Source organism: Gadus morhua, chromosome 18 (assembly GCF_902167405.1).
Source record: "Gadus morhua chromosome 18, gadMor3.0, whole genome shotgun sequence".
NCBI classification, from domain to species: domain Eukaryota; kingdom Metazoa; phylum Chordata; class Actinopteri; order Gadiformes; family Gadidae; genus Gadus; species Gadus morhua.
In genome coordinates this window covers 2,555,299-2,577,541 of record NC_044065.1, presented here as the reverse complement: position 1 = coordinate 2,577,541, position 22,243 = coordinate 2,555,299, and the positions used below count along the sequence as shown (strand labels likewise).

Genomic DNA, 22,243 nt, shown 5'->3' with positions numbered 1-22,243 from the left:
CTCCGTCTGTCAGGCGCGTTCGGTAAGTCTGGCCGAGCCGCGTATCAAATATTCATATCCTGCTCGAACAATGTTGGGGCTTGTTAAAAATAGATACAAATGCTCAGCAAGTATTTGTTATTGAAGCCATTTTTGTCTCCCTTCTTCACGTGCTCGTTCACATCTATAATATTATATAATATTATATCATCTATTATTGTATAATGTCTAATAACGTCAAATAAGAATCCTATAAAGTCATATAATACCATTCAACAGTCAGACATGAACTATTGGAGAGAAAGAACGAACGCAATAGCTTTAGCTCCAACTCCCAATCGTTATTATCTCCACAACCATCAAGAATCCATCCCAATGGGAATACGCCTGGGTGTCACTCGCATGCAGCCCAGCGTCATCCCAGGAAGCAGAGCAGCGGTACGTCCCCTGGCGGTGACACACCCGCCGCCCACCCGCAGGCCTGTACTGTACGCACACAGGGGGCTGCCTCGTCCAGCCCGCTATTAATGCATTTACTTCTTGACGTCTGCGCTTCCCCGCATCTCTGAGCACATCCATTCCCTATGCTGGAGGCCCCCCCCCGGTGACCGCTGCACTAGTCTGTGTGTGTGTGTGTGTGGGGGGGGGGGGGGGGGGGGAAGAAGGCTCTCCTGGTGAACACTGCACTAGTGAGGGGGGGGGGGGGATGCATTTTTTATTACAACAAGTATAGATGGCATGGTGGGAGAAAAAAGAGAAAGATGAAAAAAAAAAAGTGGTTACCAAGCAACTGCTTCACAGCCGTACCAATCAGCGGTGCTGTCGGAGAGAAATTGAGGCACAAATATTTTCACACTCTATCTGTAGTGTCACTCGATATGCGCACAATAAAGAAAAAAACACCTGATACTGCTTTGGTCCTTCTCAAAGGCAATGCTAAACCGAAAAACGTTATTAAGCACTTTCTTTTTAAGGACTCGTCGTGGGCATTCAATAACCACCTGTTTTGTTTTCTATTTTAACCCATGAAGTGGTAGAGCTTTGGACTCTGAGTGTCTGAGTGTGCGTGTGTGCGTGTTTGTGCACAGCGGTAAAAAGGATGTCGACTTTACGTCTCAACTGTTATGCTAGGACTCCCCTGGGGAATCCTGTCAGGGTGGAAGGTGTCGACGGACAGCACATGGTCATATCACTGGTGTCACCGGTTGTCACTGGCCAGGCCAAACAAGGTCCTTCGAGAGCTCGGACAGGAAGTGATGCTCACCTAACCCTTTTCATTCTCTCTGTATTGTGTGTGAGACTGTGCGTGTGAGGGTTCTGCGTGTGTATGAGCATGTGTGCATGTGAGTGTGCATGCGTGTGTGTGTGCGTGCATATGTACGGATGTGCGTATGTTTGTTTGCGTGTATGTATTTGTGTTTGAGTGTGTGTGAGAGGGAATGTGTGTACATGTGTGTGTGTGTGGGTGTATATATGTACGGATGTGTGTATGTTTGTGTGCGGGTGTGTTTGTGTTTGAGTGTGTGTCAGAGGGCGTGTGTGTGCATGTGTGTGCGTGAATGTGTGTGTGTGTACAGGCTATGCATATCTATTCTGTATAGAAAGTCCATAATCCCATACATTCCACGTAGCGACATATCGGATGTGATGCGTCGAGGAGCATATTCCCCCTGTCTCGTCGCTCAGGTATAGATAGGGATACTGATCGCCACACAAATTGAATCGACATCCGCATTATCAGAACAAATTAATGCATTAACTCAGGTTTCGAGGCTGGCTTCGGGTTTGATCCCGCTAACGACAACGCCCGCTAAACAGGCTGCTAGCTAAGAGAGAGCCGTTAAACAACGGATCGATAAACTATGGACGTATCGATGTCCTGGCTGGGGTCGCACTGGAGGTGTGTGTGTGTGTGTGTGTGTGTGTGTGTGTGTGTGTGTGTGTGTGTGTGTGTGTGTGTGTGTGTGTGTGTGTGTGTGTGTGTGTGTGTGTGTGTGTGTGTGTGTGTGTGTGTGTGTGTAAACGGCGTCCATGCATGCAGAGCGGGCAAGGCGGGAGGAGGAATGTGAAGCCATTTCATTTAGACGTGTTAGCGCATATAGCCCAGCCCGACTGGGTGAATCCAATCCAGCGATAGTCGGGGAGGAGTGACGCCGGAGCCGAAGTGATGTAAGAGACGGGAGGGTGGGAAGCTGAGAGGAGAAGGAGGAGGAGGAGGAGGAGGAGGGACGGAGTCAGTAGAGCTCTGATATTCTCCTCACTCTCCGAGAGCCACACGACAGAAGGGACATCACCGGGCGAGAATCTCCTAAGAGGTAAGAGGATGGCTTTTGGCTTCGCTGTTTTTGCCTTCAACCACACACACACCATTTAGAATACTTGTATGTTAGTTGTTTATACCCTGACAGGATGAGTTATGGGTTTTCATCACCGTTTTTCCAAGGATTTAGTTCTCAGCTGCTTCCAGTAGGCTAGCCAAATGCATTCAAAATAAGTGGAAGTCGAAATGCAGCCTCAAGGCTTATTAGATAGAGCCAGGGCATTTTTTTTATGTGTTTGCGATAATGTAGATCAAATTGAAAGCCTGAAGATAAAAAACATATATATATATACGAAATTAAATTAACTAAGAAAATGTGTCAATTACCTCGACATGCGTAACTCACCCTCAATAAACACATATAATAAGACCAACGCTTAAAAAACATCCACTTTCACATGCACAGACTCGGGTTTGGGTTGTTATATCATTGGTTTATCTCCCCTGCTGCTTTAGCGTCACTGGGGCTCTGAGCAAGATGTAGACTCTCCCAGTGAACATTCCAGGCGGACGGCGTCCACCTTCAGCACCTTGGACAGCGACTTCATTTCGCTGCTCATTTCAGAACACTTCTCTCAGAGGAGAGCGACCGGCCAGAGAGAGTCACGGAACAGCCCCGAAGAACAGCATCAACCGGTCCGCCGCACTGCCGCGACATGCGGGGCCACTCATATCGGAAGAGTGCGGCAAAAGTGGGCTTTTAGTTTCGGTGCGGTTCGCTAAGCAGCCTCGCGGCTATTCAAAAGACGAAAAAATAAGCACAGAAGAGCTTTTCCTACGAGCGACGAGAGGGAGGATCCACCACAGATGCATTCGATGTGACCGCGTCGGCAGTATGGAGCGGAGGACGGACGGGCCAGCAGTCTCCAGAAGCCAGTGTACCCGGGCCGCCGTGCGTCCTCGCGGGGTGAAGACGCACTGACGCGCCCCCCGGCCCCCCGCCGAGCTCTCCTCCACCTCAGAAGAAGAAGCACCCAGCCGGTTTTCTTTTAGTCACGTTCATCGCGCGATGGGGATACAGCACCTTTTACTTCTGCTCATATACCTGGACCCGCTGTGCGTGCTGGGCGCTGCCCCCGGCGGCGGGAAAAAGGTGGCCAACAAGGTGCCCAAAAAGAGCGCGAAACCCAAAGACGCAGCAAACAACATCACCTCCGCGGCGGTTCCAACCGCGGCGTCGCAGAAGAACGTGCCCCTGTCGACGGCCGCCAGCAACCACGACACCTGCCTGGGCTACTACGACGTGAGCGGCCAGTATGACAAACAGTTTGTGTGCAACAACACGAACCACCGCTTTTGCTGCGGGACCTGCTACCTGCGCTTCTGCTGCGAGTACAAGAAGGACCGGCTTGACCAAAAAGCATGCCGGAACTACCACTCGCCCGACTGGGTGCAGACGCCGTCCCCGGCGCCCGTCCCGACGGGGGAGACGTACGACCCGAGCATGGACCAGACGAACACCGCGGTGTACATCACGTGTGGGATCATTGCCTTCATTATAGTGCTCGGCGTGTCGGCCAAAGTTGCCTACGACAAAGCCACGGAACCGCCTCAGGAGATGAATATTCATAGGTGAGCAATCTCAACCAATCAAGTAATCAGTTAATTAATTACGCAATTAATCACTCAATCTATCTATCTGTCTATCTGTCTGTCTATCCAGCTATCTTTCTGTATATCTATCAGTCAGTCAGTCAGTCAGTCAGTCAGTCAGTCTGTCTGTCTGTCTGTCTGTCTGTCTGTCTGTCTGTCTGTCTGTCTGTCTGTCTGTCTGTCTGTCTGTCTGTCTGTGTCTATACCCCACAGTGACCTGTGTGTGTGCTGTGTGCTGGGAGCGTCAGTATAAGTGTGCGCACCTGTCTCCATGACTCGAGGCGCTCCCAGGTGTCTCCCTCCTTCCCCCGTCGGTGTTGACCTGAACACACCCGCAGACGCTCATTGTCCACGCATGGCCGCCGTTTCATACGATAGGTAGACGGGGCGGCAAAGGCCAGCGCCGCGCCTCCACGGTAAAATAACCAGAGCTGGTGTTTGATCAGACATGACGGTTTGTCACATTAATATCGTATGAGGACCCCCCCCCCCCCCCCCCCCCGTCCCCCACCCATGACCGTATCTCTACAGGCAGCGCACGCTGGCTGGTACTCTGGTGTCGGTGTGTTGTGGCCGCGGCGTGGCTAACACAACCGCAACGCGCTGTCAGAGGTGATTACTGCTAGAGTGCTCCCGCTCGCGCTGACCGCTGCTGCAACCCCCACCCTGAACCCCACCCTCCACCCCCCTGCCTTAGCCCCACCGCCCTCCATGCACCTCCACCACCGCCCTCCATGCACCTCCACCACCACCTCCACCACCACCCTCCACCCCCCTGCCTTAGCCCCACCGCCCTCCATGCACCTCCACCACCGCCCTCCATGCACCTCCACCACCACCTCCACCACCACCCTCCACCCCCCTGCCTTATCCCCACCGCCCTCCATGCACCTCCACCACCGCCCTCCATGCACCTCCACCACCACCTCCACCACCACCCTCCACCCCCCTGCCTCACCGAAACCCGCAACGCCCCTCTTGACTGCCTAAGCACCCCCTCCACCACCACACCTCTGACACCCCCACCACCACCCCCACCACCACCCCTCTGACACCCCCACCACCACCATCACCCCTCTAACACCCCCACCACCACCACCACCAACACCACCACCACCACCCCCACCACCACCACCATCACCCCTCTAACACCCCCACCACCACCACCACCACCCCCACCACCACCACCACCACCACCACCACCACCACCACCACCATCACCCCTCTAACACCACCACCCCCACCACCATCACCACCCCCACCACCCCACCATTACCACCTTTCCTCCTCCACCACAACCAACCCACGTCACCACCTCCCCTCACCACCAGCACCACCTCCAACTCCATCACCACCACCACCCCACCCCTACCCCCCCCTCTTACCCCACCACCAACCCACCTCACCCCCTATCCCCCTCTCCACCATCACCACTTCCACTCCATCGAGCACCACATGGACACCACCCCCACCTCACCTCTACCACCGTCCCAGCCACCATCACCCCTCCACCCTGTAGCACCACCACCTCACCCCACCACCACCACCACCACTCCCCCCAGCTGGAGTGCTTGGCCGCAGCCGTCCAAGGGGGTGATTATCCATGAGTGCATACGGGCTGCATCGCCACGGCAACGGTGCTAACCCTCTGTCCCCCTCGCCTCCACCTCTAACTCTCTGTCCCCCTCGCCTCCACCTCTATCCCCCTCGCCTCCACCTCTAACTCTCTCTGTCCCCCTCGCCTCCACCTCTGTCCCCCTCGCCTCCACCTCTAACTCTCTGTCCCCCTCGCCTCCACCTCTAACTCTCTGTCCCCCTCGCCTCCACCTCTAACTCTCTGTCCCCCTCGCCTCCACCTCTAACTCTCTGTCCCCCTCGCCTCCACCTCTAACTCTCTGTCCCCCTCGCCTCCACCTCTAACTCTCTCTGTCGCCTCCACCTCTAACTCTCTGTCCCCCTCGCCTCCACCTCTAACTCTCTGTCCCCCTCGCCTCCACCTCTAACTCTCTGTCCCCCTCGCCCCCACCTCTGTCCCCCTCGCCTCCACCTCTAAGGCTCTATCCCCCTCGCCTCCACCTCTGTCCCCCTCGCCTCCACCTCTGTCCCCCTCGCCTCCACCTCTAACTCTCTCTGTCCCCCTCGCCTCCACCTCTAACTCTCTGTCCCCCTCGCCTCCACCTCTAACCCTCTGTCCCCCTCGCCTCCACCTCTAACCCTCTGTCCCCCTCGCCTCCACCTCTAAGGCTCTATCCCCCTCGCCTCCACCTCTGTCCCTCTCTCTGTCGCCTCCACCTCCCACCTCCCTCCCAGCCCTGACGATGGAACAGCTTCTACTGGATCCGTACCGCAGCACTTGAGCGATCTTGAGGCGGTGAATCAAGGGGCTGCGTGTTAACGTTAAGGATCTGCCAAGGTCGAAGAGGCAGCTATTCGCGGCGCTCCAGACGGCGAAGGCTAAATAATAACTTTGAGAAAACTACGCATTTAACCCAAACGCCGTCACACCAACACAACCAAAATAAGAGTTTTTCTTGTCTGAAAAGGTTGCATGGTTCAATGCCTCACGCAGAGGGTTCTGTTGGGAACAGGTCTAGAGAACATTTTTAAATAATTTACATTCGCCTTCGAAAAACGCGACGCCAGAAAAGCACATGTTATTTTTTTTAATGTTATGTTTTCTTTCCACGCTCTTGTTTTGTCGTTTTCTTTTCCTTACATTTTTCCCATCCCGCTCCTCCCTCAGGAGGGCCTGATCCCTCCGTATGCACCTGGTGCGCTCGGAAAAACATTCAAATCCAGCCCAATTAGAGGAGATGCTCACCGTGTTGTATCTACCCCCCCCCCCCCCCCCCCCCCCCCCCCCTCGGAAAATGAAACTGAAATTTTCGCACCACACCGGCATGACATTAAGGCCAGGCACACACACACACACACACACACACTCACAAACACACACAAACACGCATACGTGCAAACACACACACACACACACACACATACACATGTGCATTTGTGTGATGGAGGTGGAGGTGGTGCTGCATACACACGTGCACGCCGCAAACACACATGCACACACACACACACACACACACATAAACACACACACACAGGCACACACATGCAACCACGCACAAACACAGATACACACGCACGCACACATAGACACACAAACACACACACACACACACATACAGACACACAAATATAAAACCAAACTGAACCAAAAACAAGGAAATCCAATCAGTGCTCTTCTGAGTAGCGCCTGCTGTGAGGGAAACAATGAAGCAGCTCGCTCATATCCCAGTGATTGAGTTTAATTTGTGTCGCCTCGCAGGGCCCTCGCCGACATCCTGCGACAGCAAGGCCCCATACCCATCTCGCAGTACGACTGTGAGAACTTTGCCGCCATGAACGGCTCGCCGAAGGACAACACGCCGGTCCGGACCACGTCCAAGAACCACTACACGCCGGTCCACGCCTCCAAGTCCAACCACGGTAAGCACCCCTTCAGACGCGTCCACCCTCCGCCTGCTTTCTCCGTCTCCCCGTTCCCCTTCAAACATGATTCAGAAATGGTCAACGTGTTGTCATGTGACCGTCTGTATCTTGTGGCGAGTTTCACCGAGCGGGCCTCGGCTTAAACGCCAGCGGCTTGGTTTTGGTGACTTTGTCGGGTACGTCGTCATCTGTGTGCATATTCAACACGGATTCAGTAGCGTTCAGTTCAGACCGACAGCCACAAAGGCTGGCGTTTCAATGAATGCTGCACTCTCAGTCTCAGAGCTATCCTGTTATTAGTCTTTGTGACTCTGTGTGTGTGTGTGTGTGTGTGTGTGTGTGTGTGTGTGTGTGTGTGTGTGTGTGTGTGTGTGTGTGTGTGTGTGTGTGTGTCAGAGCGTACGCACGGATGCATTCGTGCGCACACACTGTATCCACTTTGACTCTCCGCACAGCCGTATAATTTCCAATGTTAACATCCAGCAATCATTCGATTTGAGAGAGAGAGAGAGAGAGAGAGAGAGAGAGAGAGAGAGAGAGAGAGAGAGAGAGAGAGAGAGAGAGAGAGAGAGAGAGAGAGAGAGAGAGAGAGAGAGAGAGAGAGAGAGAGAGAGAGAGAGAGAAGGGACATCGATGAAGGGAGAAAAATGTAGAGAAACGAGAGAGAGAGAAACAGGGTGACATAACGAAAGTGAGGAGAGGAAGGGCATGCGGGGAGAGAAGGATGGAGAAGGAGGGAGAGACTATCATGGTGGGAGAGACGGGTTAATGATGGAGCTAAGAAGGTAACGCCAGCCATGCGTCTCTGACAGACCCTAATGGACGGCCTCTGGGTGGCTGAGTGGGTCACACACACACACACACACACACACACACACACACACACACACACACACACACACACACACACACACACACACACACACACACACACACACACACACACACACACACAAGGACAGACAGGTCAGATTTAACCTCACCTTTGAGAAAGCAGACTGAGAGCATAACCTCATATATAGCGATAGGGTAGGGGGGATGTGTGTGTGTGTGTGTGTGTGTGTGTGTGTGTGTGTGTGTGTGTGTGTGTGTGTGTGTGTGTGTGTGTGTGTGTGTGTGTGTGTGTGTGTGTGTGTGTGTGTGTGTGTGTGTGTGTGTATTGGCCAGGAGGGCGTATGGAGGTGAGTGTGGGTCATCTCCTCTCCTCTCATCTCCCTGTGAGTGACTTAAACCTTTTTTCAGCTCTTTTTTGTTCTTACTCCTAGAACCCACATATCCATCGATGACAAGTTACATCGAGTTGTTGGATGCGAACCAAACTGCGGTTCTCAGTCTTTGTGTTCCTAGAAACTCAACGTAACTAGCCATCTCTGAAGGTCTCTTGCTCACAAATGTTCTTACCCCGCAAGTTACAGGATTCTACTTAACTCGCACACGTCGGTGGGGATTAGTCACCCAGTGGTTTGGGAGCCATTATGAATCTAAAGTCTGAAAGCAGACGAGCTTAAGTCTGGGTGAATGGGGAGTTTCATATTTGTTTTCGACCAATCGTGTCGCTCCAGGCGGGGATCTGTAAGCGCGTTATTGGCTCACAGCGAACACACGTTCTTAGAAAACATGTCTGTAAAGGTTTTCAAATCCACACCGTGTAGAGCGGCCACCGCAAAATGACACTTATTTAAATCCCCTTGTGACAGCATCCTCTCCCTGAGTGAATGAGCTTTCTTCGGTAGAAACTCTGCCCCTTTACAGTCACTCGTCCGACAAGGGCTCTGTGCCACCCTTCCCCCCCCAATCCCCCCCCCCCAAGGATTTCCGCATCAATATAGCAGGACCAACGGATCCAAGAATCTCCGGTGGATATGAGACCCCAAGTCCCCCTCGCCTTCATTCACCCTTAACATAATCTATCCGGCTATATATACACCGTATAAATAGAAAAAGACTAACAGACGGACAAAAATACACGCAGGCAGAGAGCCAGTCGGCTGTAACGCTCTGAACCATGGCCAGGGTGCACGCTGCAGTGACCTTGTGAACGATCTGTGACCTTCGGCCGTCGCCCCTCTCTGTTGGCCGCTCGGCCGCTCTTTGTGTTGTTCCTTGTTGTTTGTTTATGGACACACTAGCTCAGCACCGCGGCTCTTTTCTAGAGAGCACGACAACACGAGGTCGTGTTCAGTGTTTGAGTATAAACATGCACGCAGGCAAACATACACGCACCGCACACACACACACACACACGTGCACACTTGCACATGCACACACTCACATTCATGCACGCATTCACTCGCACACAGATGCACATGTATACATACGCGCGCGCACACACACACACACACACACACACACACACACACACACACACACACACACACACACACACACACACACACACACACCTCACAAACACACACACAAAACAACACACACATATCCACCCAGCCAGCCAAGGGTTTGTACATGTTAGGCATGGGCGACCGCACGAATGCGAGCATGTTATGCTTGTGTGTGTGTGTGTGTGTGTGTGTGTGTGTGTGTGTGTGTGTGTGTGTGTGTGTGTGTGTGTGCGTGTGTGTGTTTAAATTGGGCGCTGGGAGCTATACGCAGTACACCATTTCCTCGCCAACTCTCATTCTGAAGCGCGCTCAGCCGTGCGGTGTAGAGACTGTTGGCCGATGGCTCGGTCCGGGGAGAGGGGGGTAGGGGTAGGGGTGGGGGGGGGGGGGGGGGGGCCAGGCTGGGGGGGGTGGGGGGGGGGGGGGCCGTTGGCTGTGAGTACAGCAGGCTGAGAAGGGCCCTCCACGGCCAGAGGGGGGCTTCCAGTGGAGCCCCTCCCCAGCCCCCCCCTCTTACTTAAATCAGATGGAGGGAGAGAGAGCCCGGGAGGCAAGTGGCTAACGGGCGAACGAGGACCGCACTCACTCTGCGGAGGAGAGCGAGGAGAGTCGTCAGAGTCGCCCTTTGATCGGCCGAGACCTGCCATCGCTCTCAGCCAGGCGGGAGTAATCACATCCTTGGAAAGGATATGAGTTTTATGTATCCCTCTCTCTCTCTCTCTCTATATATATATATATATATATATATATCCACTAGCCGGGAAAATATAACTCAGAAAGAAACGTGGAGGCCTTTTGTGCTGCGCAACGACATGTCATCCTTGACGCGGTTCACACAAAGCAGGGAAAAGAAAACCTGTACGATTATTTCTTGTATTTTCAGAGACGATGCATTTCTTTCAGAAGCGGAACAAAAACAACAGAGAAAAAAACCCATACAATTCTCCTCCCATGAAGGGCAGGCGGCCCGGAGTGGAAAATTGTCCCAGACAGCATAATGTGACACCAACGTTTTACCTGCTCCCTTCACCACTGCCTCGCTGGCCGGTCCCACCCCCGACAGTCCTTGTAGGTCAAGCTGTGTGTAAACATAGAGCCACCCAAAAAAGAACACCCCCACCCAAACCCCCTTCTCCACCCATTCGTACCAACCCCACCTCACCTCACCCAACCCCACCCCTCTAGGGCCCCAGGAGAGAGCGAGAGAGGGGGGGGGGGGGGGGAGAGACTTTGGGAAGAAAAACAGCATGGCGCTGTCAGCTCACCTTTACCAAATCACGGCAGTGGCGCCGAATAACTGAATAAATCAAGGAGGAAAATAAAGAAATAAACAGGAATAAACCGGAATCATAATCGCCTCTCCCTCTCTCCCCTTTCGCTCTCTGTGTGAGTAATGTGCCTTTGGCCCCCAGCGTATTCCTTTCAGAGCCATTTCATTTATTTACCGCACACACCAGGGGCGACCAGGACGTTGCTGCTGTTGTGGTTGTCGTCGTCTGCCTGTGTGTGTGCGTTTTATTACTTTTTCCATATTTCCCTTTCGTATGACATGTTCTTACCGCCGCTGAATAATAAAATGGGCGCCGGAGCGCGACCGAGTGGTTTTTCCCGCTCGTCGGCCTGGTTCGACCAATAGGAAATTGAGGTAAACAAATAGAAGTAAAAAAAACGCAAAACAACCTCCCAAACACCAATTATGCAAAGCAGCCAAAGAGGCAAATGGGACTATTGGATTAGTGGTAGTGTTGTGTTTAAAGGCGTGAGAATGTGTTGACGACGCTGTTTCCAGGAGGCTTTGGCTCCTTCCTCATACCCAGTCTGTTATTCAGAGGAGATGAAAAGGAACGGTCAATATTGTTAGAGAGAGGAGAGAGCAGACCTCCGAACATAAAGGTCACTCCGTCTGCACAATTAGAGCTCGTGCAGGGAGAATATACCGGGGCGGTCATTTAGCGTGGCTGACGTCTGGATGCGTGCAAGCGAGCGTCTGTACATGTCTATGTGCGTGTACTTGTGCGTGTGTACGTGTGTGTGTGTGTGTGTGTGTGTGTGTGTGTGCATATTCTTGTGCAAATTAGCAAGGGAAAAACCTGAAAAGTGATGCAATTACACTAATGAGTTGCCCCTTCGTCGTCAACCTAATGATTTGCCGATCTTCACTTTTTTGTATTTAATACATAATTAAATAATCATATAGCTCAACCCTCGCCTCCCCTCCTCAAGTCAAATGGTCAAATGTTCATTAAGCAACGCTCGGTTCCTGTGGCGTTCCCCGCTGACATCTCCTGGCCTGACCTCTGGCCTCTGAGTCACCATCAGGACCAGCAGCATCATCCCCGCGCAGAGCATGAGGATGATGCTGCTGGAGGTCTCTCTCTCTCTCTCTCTCTCTCTCTCTCTCTCTCTCTCTCTCTCTCTCTCTCTCTCTCTCTCCCTCTCTCCATCTGTCTGTCTCTGTCTCTCCCTCTGTCTGTCTCTGTCTCTCTCTCTCCCCCCCCTCCCCTCTCTCTCTCTCTTTACTCTCTCCCTCTCTCTCTCTCTCTCTCTCTCTGTCTCTCTCTCTCTCTCTCTCTCTCTCTCTCTCCCTCTCTCTCTGCTCCAGACGGTCACAGCCCTGGGTCGTGCTACAAAGGAAACAGCAGTGTCAATCTGTGTTAATTCTGAAGCAGTGGAGTAAATCATATCCTGAACCTTTGACCCGGGCTACCATCGCCGTGTTGCGGCAGAGCGGAGAATAAACGCTGAGAGGAGAATGGTGGGAGTGTCCCAGCCAGTGGGGAGGGAGAGGGCTCCAGCCAGTGGGGAGGGAGAGGGCTCCAGCCAGTGGGAGGACTCAATCAGGGGACGGAGGGAGGGCGAGGCCTGAGGGAAGGAAAGGGTTCTTTATGCAGTGAGTTGGTGAGCAGAGAGAGTGTGACTATAGCAATGGATCACCACAAGAAATCACAGCAATCCTGAACTCCACACAAACAGACAGACAGGCATATCCACAAACAGACAGGCATGTATACTTAGATGTGGACCACATGCCGAAGAGGAGTTTATCTGTTGAAAATTGAACCTTTGTTCTTGTGTTTGTATTATTTTTTTTTTATCAAACTTGAGGCCGTGGGTGAACCAACAGGGTTATTTCTTTTCGTGATAGGAATAAGCCTAACTGCTGCCTGGCCCTTTTTGGGTTACTTTGATTTCTTGTACGAAGACACCGCTCCAGATCTGACGGCCAACGGCGGGACATGTCAGCAACAGTGGGCGGCATGTAAAGCTGTTCTTACACCACTTCCCCACCCCCTCTTACTCCTTTGAAAACACATTACAATGTCAGCAGGTAGGGGAGAGAGAGAGAGAGAGAGAGAGAGAGAGAGAGAGAGAGAGAGAGAGAGAGAGAGAGAGAGAGAGAGAGAGAGACGGGGAGAGAGAGAGAGAGAGAGAGAGAGAGAGAGAGAGAGAGAGAGAGAGAGAGAGAGAGAGAGAGAGAGAGAGAGATACTTTGAGGAGAGATAGAGTAGGTGAGTGAGAAAGAACAAGAAAAATAATTACTAAGTGAGGGAATGCGTGTGAGAGTGAGTGAGATTGAGCAAGACTGGCAAAGCGAGAGACAAGAGAAGTGAGCGAGAGAGCAAGACAGGCAGAGAGAGCGGGAAAACGGAGCGAGAGAACGAGTGAGAGTGAGACAGTGAGCGAAAGGGCAAGACAGGGAAAGAGAGAACAAATCGCAGAGAGAGAGAGAGAGAGAGAGAGAGAGAGAGAGAGAGAGAGAGAGAGAGAGAGAGAGAGAGAGAGAGAGAGAGAGAGAGAGAGAGAGAGAGAGAGAGAGAGAGAGAGAGAGAGAGATGTGAGGGCTCAGAAAGCCAAACGCCACGATGTGCACGGCAGCATGGCCGGCCTAGCTACGCCCCATCTGATAATGCAGTAAAGTCAGGATGGCATGTAAATTACCTCCGCCTGCCTCGGTTGGGGCTCGGGTGCCCTTGGAGCCGAATAACCTCCCTTCATAACACACGCCCACCCACACACACGCACACTTGCAGACACACACACACACACACACACACACACACACACACACACACACACACACACACACACACACACACACACACACACAACAACACACTTGCAGACACAAACACAAACACACACACCAAAACACTTGCAGACACACACACTGCAGACACACACACACACACTACAGCACACTTGCAGACACAGACACACACTCGCAAACACACATACGCACACAAACCCTTTGCCCCCCTCTCCACGCACTTCTGCTGGCGCATGCCACATCCACTTAGCTCCCAAACATAATCGCACGCCATTACTCAACACTCAAAGGGAAAACCGCAAGAAGACTTTGTAAACCTCTTTTCTTTTTTTTCTTTCTCTAAACAAAAATATTCCATTCCTCCTCCCCCCCCTCGTGATAAGAGAGATGATTTCCTTTTTTTTTTTTCTCCTGCGTCTTCGTTTTATAATTCTTGATATTTTGAAGGCGGCGGACGATCAATGGCTAACGCGTCCCCACTGCAGGCTCTGCATGTGCTCTTACCGTAATGAGGAGGGAACAGAGACGTGAGGGGGGGGGGGGGGGCGGGGTTGGGGTGCTATGCTTTTGAATGGTCTCTGGGATTTTCTTAGCGAAGCTGCGTTGTCGCAGTGGCTCGTGGTGTAGCCTACAAATGCATTGAGGCCCTACCGTGTACATAGCGGGGGCCCGCTATATGTCTGTGTGTGTGTGTTTGTGTGTGTGTGTGCGAGTCAGTGTGTGTAGGTGCACGAGTGTTTGTGTGTGTGTGTGTGCGCGTGTGTGTTTGTGTCACAATGTGTGTGTGTGTGTGTCTGTTCGAGTGTATGAGCGACCGGTGTGTGTGTGTGCGTTTTTTTCAGAGTGTGCGTGCGTGTGGTTGCATGGCTGATGGGTCGGCCCACACATGACGCACATACATACTGGGCGCGCTAACATGACGCAAACGCCGACACACACACACACACACACACACACACACACACACACACACACACACACACACACTCACACACAAAATGACACACACACAAAAACATGCATTTCTAATGGCTTGTAGGATGGAGTGGGAGAAACAGATCCTGCGTCTCCAGGTATGGCGTGAGGTGCCGGCAGAGGTGTGATTGAGTTCAAGGTGCACCTCGTCGCGTGGGCGCACAAAACATATTGCTTTCAGATCACTTCACTTTCTTCTCTGCTGCTGTCTTCTGTATATTTCGTTTTTCGTCCCCCCCTCCCCCCCTCCCATGCTCCCTTGCTCCCTGGGGAGAGGAGCCAGCACAGAGGGGACGCAGACTTCAAGTGCATGAGGGAAAGAATCAAATGAAGAGCAGGAATCAAATGAGGAAAAAAACCTATTCTTTCTGATAAGAAAACAAAGTAGATGTTTTCGACGCAGACGGGGAAACCACACTGAACCGAGTGTGTACCGCCGCCGTCAATCTCTTACCGCAAATTACTTTATTCTGAAGGGTATTACACGATGAGCATCAAAATATGAGAATTGCCACTGGTGAAAACAGATGAATAATGGAAGACTTGCAACGCTTACCTTATTGTTATTAATAACTACACCGCCATGCATGCTGCTTCTAGTGCAAATATAGATATGCAAAATCCTCTTTTCATCAATATTGATTAAAATTCAATCAATTAATTCTTCATCCCTTCCTAGAAGTCCCACGGACACCTCTAGATATCCCCAGAGTTAATCGACGTCAACCACCATCACCTACACCCATGCACCACCCATGCATGTCTCTAGATCAGCCCAGGGACAGCAAGCCTCAGACACCTTCCTCTCCTCGGCACCACCTTCAAACCCTTCCCCCTCTCTCGCTCTCCCTTCTACTCCACCCACGGCCTCTTCGTCTCCCCCCCCTCCCCTTGATTTTTTTTGCCGTAGTTCCGTGTTCGACCTGCACTGTAAACCTGCCAATTCTGTTCCTTATTACATCCAACCTGACCTGGAAAATATTTTCAGCGCACTCAACTTGGCGTTATTAAATGTCAGGTCTTTAGCAGTCAAAGGACTTTTAATTAATGCATCCCTGTGTAATACTGCTTACAAATGCAGATCTGCCTCACAGGTTATACTACGACCCATTCACAGGGCAGCGGAGTCCTCTTGCGTCAGAATACAAACTTTCCTGATGACGATACTGAACTATTATATGTTTTATTTTTACCTGTCTAGTCATTGCAAGCAATTTTATCAATCATATTGATAAGTCGACTGACAGCGGTGCCAAATGAAATTAGTTTCATTCTGACAATCTCACCAATTCGGGATTGAGTGGGTTTGACTCCGCCTGTGACACACACCACCCACTGAAAAGGGAACACACTGACTTAATTGTGTAGAGAAGTCTTAATTTGTCCACGGTAGTAGTGGCTGATTTTCCTCTTCGCCATCACTGTTAGGTTTTCTTTGAGAAGACTAAGAAACTGACGAAACAGTCTGTCAGCAAGAAGTGCTGTGAAACTATGTGTCAAAGCTATAGCTATGTCACCTAGACTAGTTTCTGGCCTCAGGTTAGGATCTTGGGATTGGTTTCAACTGTAAAAATATCAAAAGGGTTATCAATGCAATTCTTTCCACAAAGGCTAAAACAATCTCTGATAGAAAAAAAAAGCACCATGGATGCTTTTTCACAAAAAATGTAGGATCAAAGAGATCAAAGATCAAGATTTTATAAGGATCATCCATGTTTCCAGACCTCATTAACCAAAAGATGAACAATGTGATTTATTCCCCACTGTCGATAGACTGACAGACCCTCCGGTGTCAGTACCTCCTGAATGCGTTTGATTCTTTTCCTTCTTACTCAGATGACATCTGGAATTTAGACAACATTTCAGCACTTCCATCTCAAACTAAAACGCTATGATGTATGCAGGAAAAAAAACGATTCTAGCTTATAAGACTCCATCTGCTCAAACTGACCATGAAGCTCCTTCTCTTGCCTTTATGCTCTGGTGCACTGTCTGGAACAGACCTGGATTGTTTGTTGCCTTAATTAAAAGACAGAGACTGCATTGTGTCTTTGGGTAACTGCATATCTAAGCAGTACAACAATGAGGGGTTCCTCAGGGGTCAATTGCCGGACCTCTCCGGTTCAAGCTTTATGGGCTTACAAGTTCTGAGGTCGGTGATCGTATCCGGAATAAACCGCCTTAACGTTTAACTTTAAATTGGGACTCCAAACTTTTCAGTTTGCCACAGCTTTTTTATTAAAATATGTGCGTGTGTGTGTATACCCTGGAATATTCATTCATTTAATTTTATTATTGCTTTTTATTGTCTTTAAAATTTGATCCCCGACTAGCATCTGTGTTGGAGGGTTGCTGAATAAATACAATTTCAATACCGTGCCTCACCTTGCTCACAATGACTATCCACAATATACTATAATTGGCCGGCTAGAATCTGTTATTCTGGAAATAAGATCATTAAGAAAGTACAGTTATATGCATCTCTACAGATGTTTTATTTCTAAGAGCTATTAGAAGTATAGCGTTAGAGGGTATACCTGGTTGATGCTAGGTCTGCCAGACTGTCGGAACTGCTTGTGTATGCAGGCTATACATGATCTTCACAAAAACACGACGGTAACTCACACGTCTTCCTGTTGTTTTAATCACAATGTTTGGCCTTTCAATCAAGCTGTAAGTCAGTTATGATTATATTCTAATGGTTTGTGTCATTATCTGCCCCACTGCTTCTATCTGTATGAATGTGTGTGTGTGTGTGTGTGTCCTTGTATGAGTCCTTTTTCTTTATTTATATTTGTACGACAAATACGACAACCCTATGTGAATGTGCGGATTTCGAATCCTTCTTTGTGTGCGTGTGTTCTGTATGTGCGTGCGTGTCTGTTATTTTTGTGCGTTTGTTTTATTTTTGTGTGTGCATTGTTTATGTGTGTGTGTGGTGTCTCTCTGTGTATTCTTAATCTATGTGTCTATGTGTGTATTCTTTATGTCTTTGTGTGTGTGTATTCTGTATGTGTATGTGTGTATTCTCTATATGTGTGGTGTATTCTTTATGTCTGTGTCTGTGTCTGTATTCTCTATTTGTGTGTGTGTGTGTGTGTGTGTGTGTGTGTGTGTGTGTATTCTTTATGTCTGTGTGTGTGCGTATTCTCTGTGCGTCCGTGTGTTTGTGTATTCTTAATGTCGGTGTCTGTATTCTCTATTTGTGTGTGTGTGTGTGTGTGTGTGTATGTGTGTGTGTGTGTGTGTGTGTGTGTGTGTGTGTGTGAACGTACAAACAGGTCTCCACTACGGCAAGGAGAGTGTGCGGAGCAGTGGCGGCGGCGGCGGCGGCGGCGGCGGCCATGACCTTCACAACTTCATCTCCTCGGGCTTCGTGACGCTGGGCCGAGGCCATCAGAAAGGTACGCCGACGCCACGCTCACCCCCGCACACGCCCCCCCAACCCCCCCTTATCTCCCAGCCTCATCAGAACGGCCATTACACAGAAAGCCTTAAAAAAAGATAAAAAGGCCTTAAAAAAAAGAAGCAAACGACTTAAATTCTGCTGAGGAAGCAGAATTGTTCTTCCTCCTGTCTTCGTAGACATCTCCGTGCTACACACAACACACGCACACACAGTCACACACACACACACACACACACACGCACACACACACACGCACGCTCTCACTACCCAGTCGGTCTTCAGATCTCCCCAGTAGCCCTCTTTTCTCTCGTCTCTTCGGTCTACCACGCTGTCATGTACTTTGGTATTTCACGTCGTTTCCTCCATTCCTCCTTCCTGTTCCTTATTAAAGACCTTCTTCACTCTCTTCCTTCACACTGTTCTCTTTCTTCAGTTCCCTTCATCTCTCAGCTCGCCCGGTGTCCTACCTCGCTCCTCCATCTCCCTCCCTCGCTGTTTTCATTTGTATTTCTTTTCTATACATCCAATCCTCCTCTCTCTGCCACCTCTGCTTTCCGTATTCAAACGCTGGTCAGCCGAACCGATCTGTGCGCGGTTAACATCCAGGAAGTATTTAATGAAGTGCCTTATCTCTGGTCGTCTCCATAACAACGTTCGATGCTAAGCTAAAGTGCGTAGTGTTATGGTTGAAACGCTGTGATAACAGCGATTTGCTTAAAAAGGTTGAGGGTAGGAGGGGGGGGGGGGGAGGGAGGGCTAGAGGGAAGAGAGAGTGAGGGAGTGAGAGAGAGAGAGAGAGAGAGAGAGAGCGAGAGAGAGAGAGAGAGAGAGAGAGAGAGAGAGAGAGAGAGAGAGAGAGAGAGAGAGAGAGAGAGAGAGAGGCAGGTGGTGGGGGCCAGTGAACCGTCTCCAGATTGAATTTTACTCCCACAAATTCACGTGATCCCTTGCCTCTGCATTTATTTATTTTGCACAATTAGATGCACGAAAAATGCATTAGCTTCTGTTGATGGTTGCCGGCATGGAGAAGGTGACCCCTAGGTAACCGCACACACACACACACACACACACACACACACACATGGACGCATACACACACAAACACACACTTAAACGCACACAGGGAGGCGTACACAAACAGGCGCACGCACACATCTGCAGAAGCATACAAATTCACATACACACACAGACCCGCTCACACACAAATTTGCATACACATACATACACACGTACACACCCACACACATCCTCTAGCTGTGGTGGGGGCCGCGGCCCTTGCGGCGGATATACCCTGATTAGCATGCAACCATGTTAGCCAAGCTCTTATGATTTGTTTCAATTCATCTTTCCACAAATGAGACACCAAGCATGCGTCACCTTACTGGTTGCGTAGCAGGGTATTTTTTCCTAGTATCCTAGTAAATTGTTTAATTGGATGTAAGAGAACGAGAAAGTAGGAGTAGGGGATAAAGGCGGGAGGTATGTATGGCTGTCCTACTTCTCCTTTCAAAACGCCTGGCAAACAAATGCAGCGTTTATAAGCTCCCCAAACCCCCGTTGCCCTGTTCCCGACAACGGGAGCGTTGGCTTTCTTTCATGTAAGCCCGAGTGTTTAATAAGTAACCGCTCTGTGCTGTCGGGTCCTGAATCCTGCTCAACTCGTGTTCCTCTGCCTTCGGTACCAAACAAAAACATCACAGTTATATTAAATCCACCAGAGGAGAGGGACAGGGTCCGGGCTGAGGAGGCTGAGGAGGAGGAGGAGGAGGGGGGGGGGGGGGGGAAGGAAAGCGTTGTGTCTTGGTGGATCCGCTGCTTGTCAGCTTTGACCTGCAGCCCCCCTCTTTCTCCATCCCCCCCCGCGTGTTGGCGTTCAGAGGCACCCCGGGGTTTGGGTGGGGGCGCGTGATTACCTCACTCTCCAGGCCCTCTTTCCTCCCGCTAACAAGGAAAGTATTGTCTTCATGCTAACACAAAAATTAGCGCGTTTCCTCCCGCTTCCTTTTTGTTGTTTGCCTCGTTTGTTTGTGTCCGCCCAAGGGGGGTCGGTTTAACAATGTTTATTATATACAGCCCGATGTTCTGCTGAAGAAAAGAACTATGAAGCTGATATTCTCTTTACTCCCCCTCCCTCCCTCCCTTCTCTCCCCCCTCCCTCGCTCCCTCCTCTCCCCCACTCCTCTCCCACTCCGCCAGAGATAAGTAATGGAGGAGCTGATTGGGTTTTATGAATCCTGATTCTTTGAATAGATTTTCCTTCTCTGCCCTATATTATAGTTGCAGCTGGGCGCCTCCTCTGCTCCATCCATTTCTGTCGAGAGACGACAATTAGTTAGTTTCACACGCAGGTCCTATTGTCTTTTTGTGCGTGTGTTTGTGCATGTGTGTGTGTGTGTGTGTGCGCGCTTGCCCGTTTCAGCCGTAGGGGTAGTAGTTTATGATTGCTCCGCTGCGCAGCAAATAAAAGCTGACAGACCGACAGAGTTTCTCAGAACAGTAGTGTTTCAGACGGTTGAAAGTGGGAGACTATTGACACCGTTTTTGTCTCTATTTCAAGCGTGTACGTACTATTCAAAGAGAGAGAGAGGTTCTATTATGTGTTGGCTCACAAGACCAATACATATATATGTATTTGTATATGGTCGTCATGGTGATACTTAGTAGCGGGATGCAATCCTGATGGAAAGCAAACAACCTCAACCACAACAAATAACGAAAAACTAGATTTTCGTTTTTTGTGAGGGCAGGATTCGGGAGCGTGTAGTGGTTTGCTGTGTGCCCCCATCGTGACAGCGCAGTGCTGTAGGGGGGCAACAAGAACCAGCAGGATGCCAGGGAGAGACACAGGGACCGAGGGGGCCCAATCAGGCTCCGGGGGCGGCCTGGCTTGCCCCGCTGTCTCAGAGCGTCAATCAAAGGTCCCATCCACCTCCACAAAGGGGCTAAGGCGCCCCTGAATCAACTGTACTGTTTCTGACGCCTGGTCGATGGAGGGACTTAAATTGCTCGGGACCGATAATCAAAGTCTGTGATGGCTGACGGCTCCCTCACCTTACCTTCGCCCGCAGGGTCCCGACTCCTCCACGCGTTCTGCGAGCGACGTGATCGATGACTTCATCAGACGTACGGCGGGAACGGACAGGATCGCGTGCATTGATCTTTTTGTCATGGGTTTGGGGATACATAATTCATGGATGTCTGAGATATAGCTTCACAAGAGGGAGTTTTAATCTTTTTTCAAAGGAGCAGACTCTTCTTCAGAATAGCGGACTTGCGGAAACACACAATTGGTCATTATAAGTTGGAGAAGAAGACTGGTGGCGTTTATATTTTCATCAAAAGCCGCCCGTCTGATGCACTTTTTTAGTCCTGCGCTTCTCCATTTGCAAATAGTAGGAGAAACATGTTTTGCTGTAAGACTCGGGCTGTAATGCCGGTTCTCTTTGGCTGCTTTTGAGTAAATATGCATCTGTTACCATTGGCTAATTATACAGGAGCACAGGGGGTGTTGGGTAAGCAAATGGCAGCTAATTATATGGCGAAAGGGTGAGTGTGTGAGTGCGTGCGCGTGGGTGTTTGCGCTCGCTTGCACTGCGTGTCATGTCCCTCAGGGAGGGGAGGGTGGGGGGTGGGGGTCAGTCATTGGGGAACTGCTTAACATCAGACCACCTGGATGCTTGTCTTCCAGAGGATACGTGGCACCGCAGAACCCCGCCAGGAATTATGAGTGGCTTCGTCAGCCGAACTCAACAACAACCGCAGAGTTTGCCTGCTTCCCCTGCACCCACCGACAGACGGACTGGAAGACGAGACTTAATGAACCCTAATGAAACATCCAACGTCGCCTCTTCCTTCCCCTCAAGTTTCTTAAACACCTCGCATATGCTTTGTTGTCGACTCTGAAGTGTTTGAACAGGACAGAACAACAGCTTCTGACGCCTGCTGCTCCCCTGTCAAAACACAGGTGCCACACGCCCAGACGCCCCCCCCCCCCCCCCCCCCCCCTCAACAACTCCCTCCCCCACCCCCCGTTCCACCTTAACGTTAGCGGTGTTGATCTGACGCTGTCAGAACTGTCTTGG

The 22,243-nt window shown here is 50.7% G+C and overlaps 1 protein-coding gene across 1 annotated transcript; it reads left to right on the top strand.

The window, feature by feature from the left end:
- Nucleotides 1-2,029: 2,029 nt before the first annotated feature.
- On the top strand, nucleotides 2,030-21,118 carry shisa6 (shisa family member 6). The gene is made up of 5 exons (XM_030340928.1): nucleotides 2,030-2,294; nucleotides 2,756-3,871; nucleotides 7,227-7,387; nucleotides 18,034-18,156; nucleotides 20,955-21,118. The coding sequence occupies exons 2-5, from the start codon at nucleotides 3,309-3,311 to the stop codon at nucleotides 21,116-21,118; spliced, it is 1,011 nt and encodes a 336-aa protein (XP_030196788.1). The 5' UTR covers nucleotides 2,030-2,294; nucleotides 2,756-3,308.
- The last annotated feature ends 1,125 nt before the right edge of the window (nucleotides 21,119-22,243 follow it).

Excerpts from the sequence above, each read along its gene's own strand:
- shisa6 (XM_030340928.1), top strand. The coding sequence starts at position 3,309 with ATGGGGATACAGCACCTTTTACTTCTGCTCATATACCTGGACCCGCTG. Across the intron at positions 7,388-18,033 it reads CGCCTCCAAGTCCAACCACG|GTCTCCACTACGGCAAGGAG; the intron begins GTAAGCACCCCT and ends ACGTACAAACAG. Across the intron at positions 18,157-20,954 it reads GGGCCGAGGCCATCAGAAAG|CGCAGTGCTGTAGGGGGGCA; the intron begins GTACGCCGACGC and ends CCATCGTGACAG.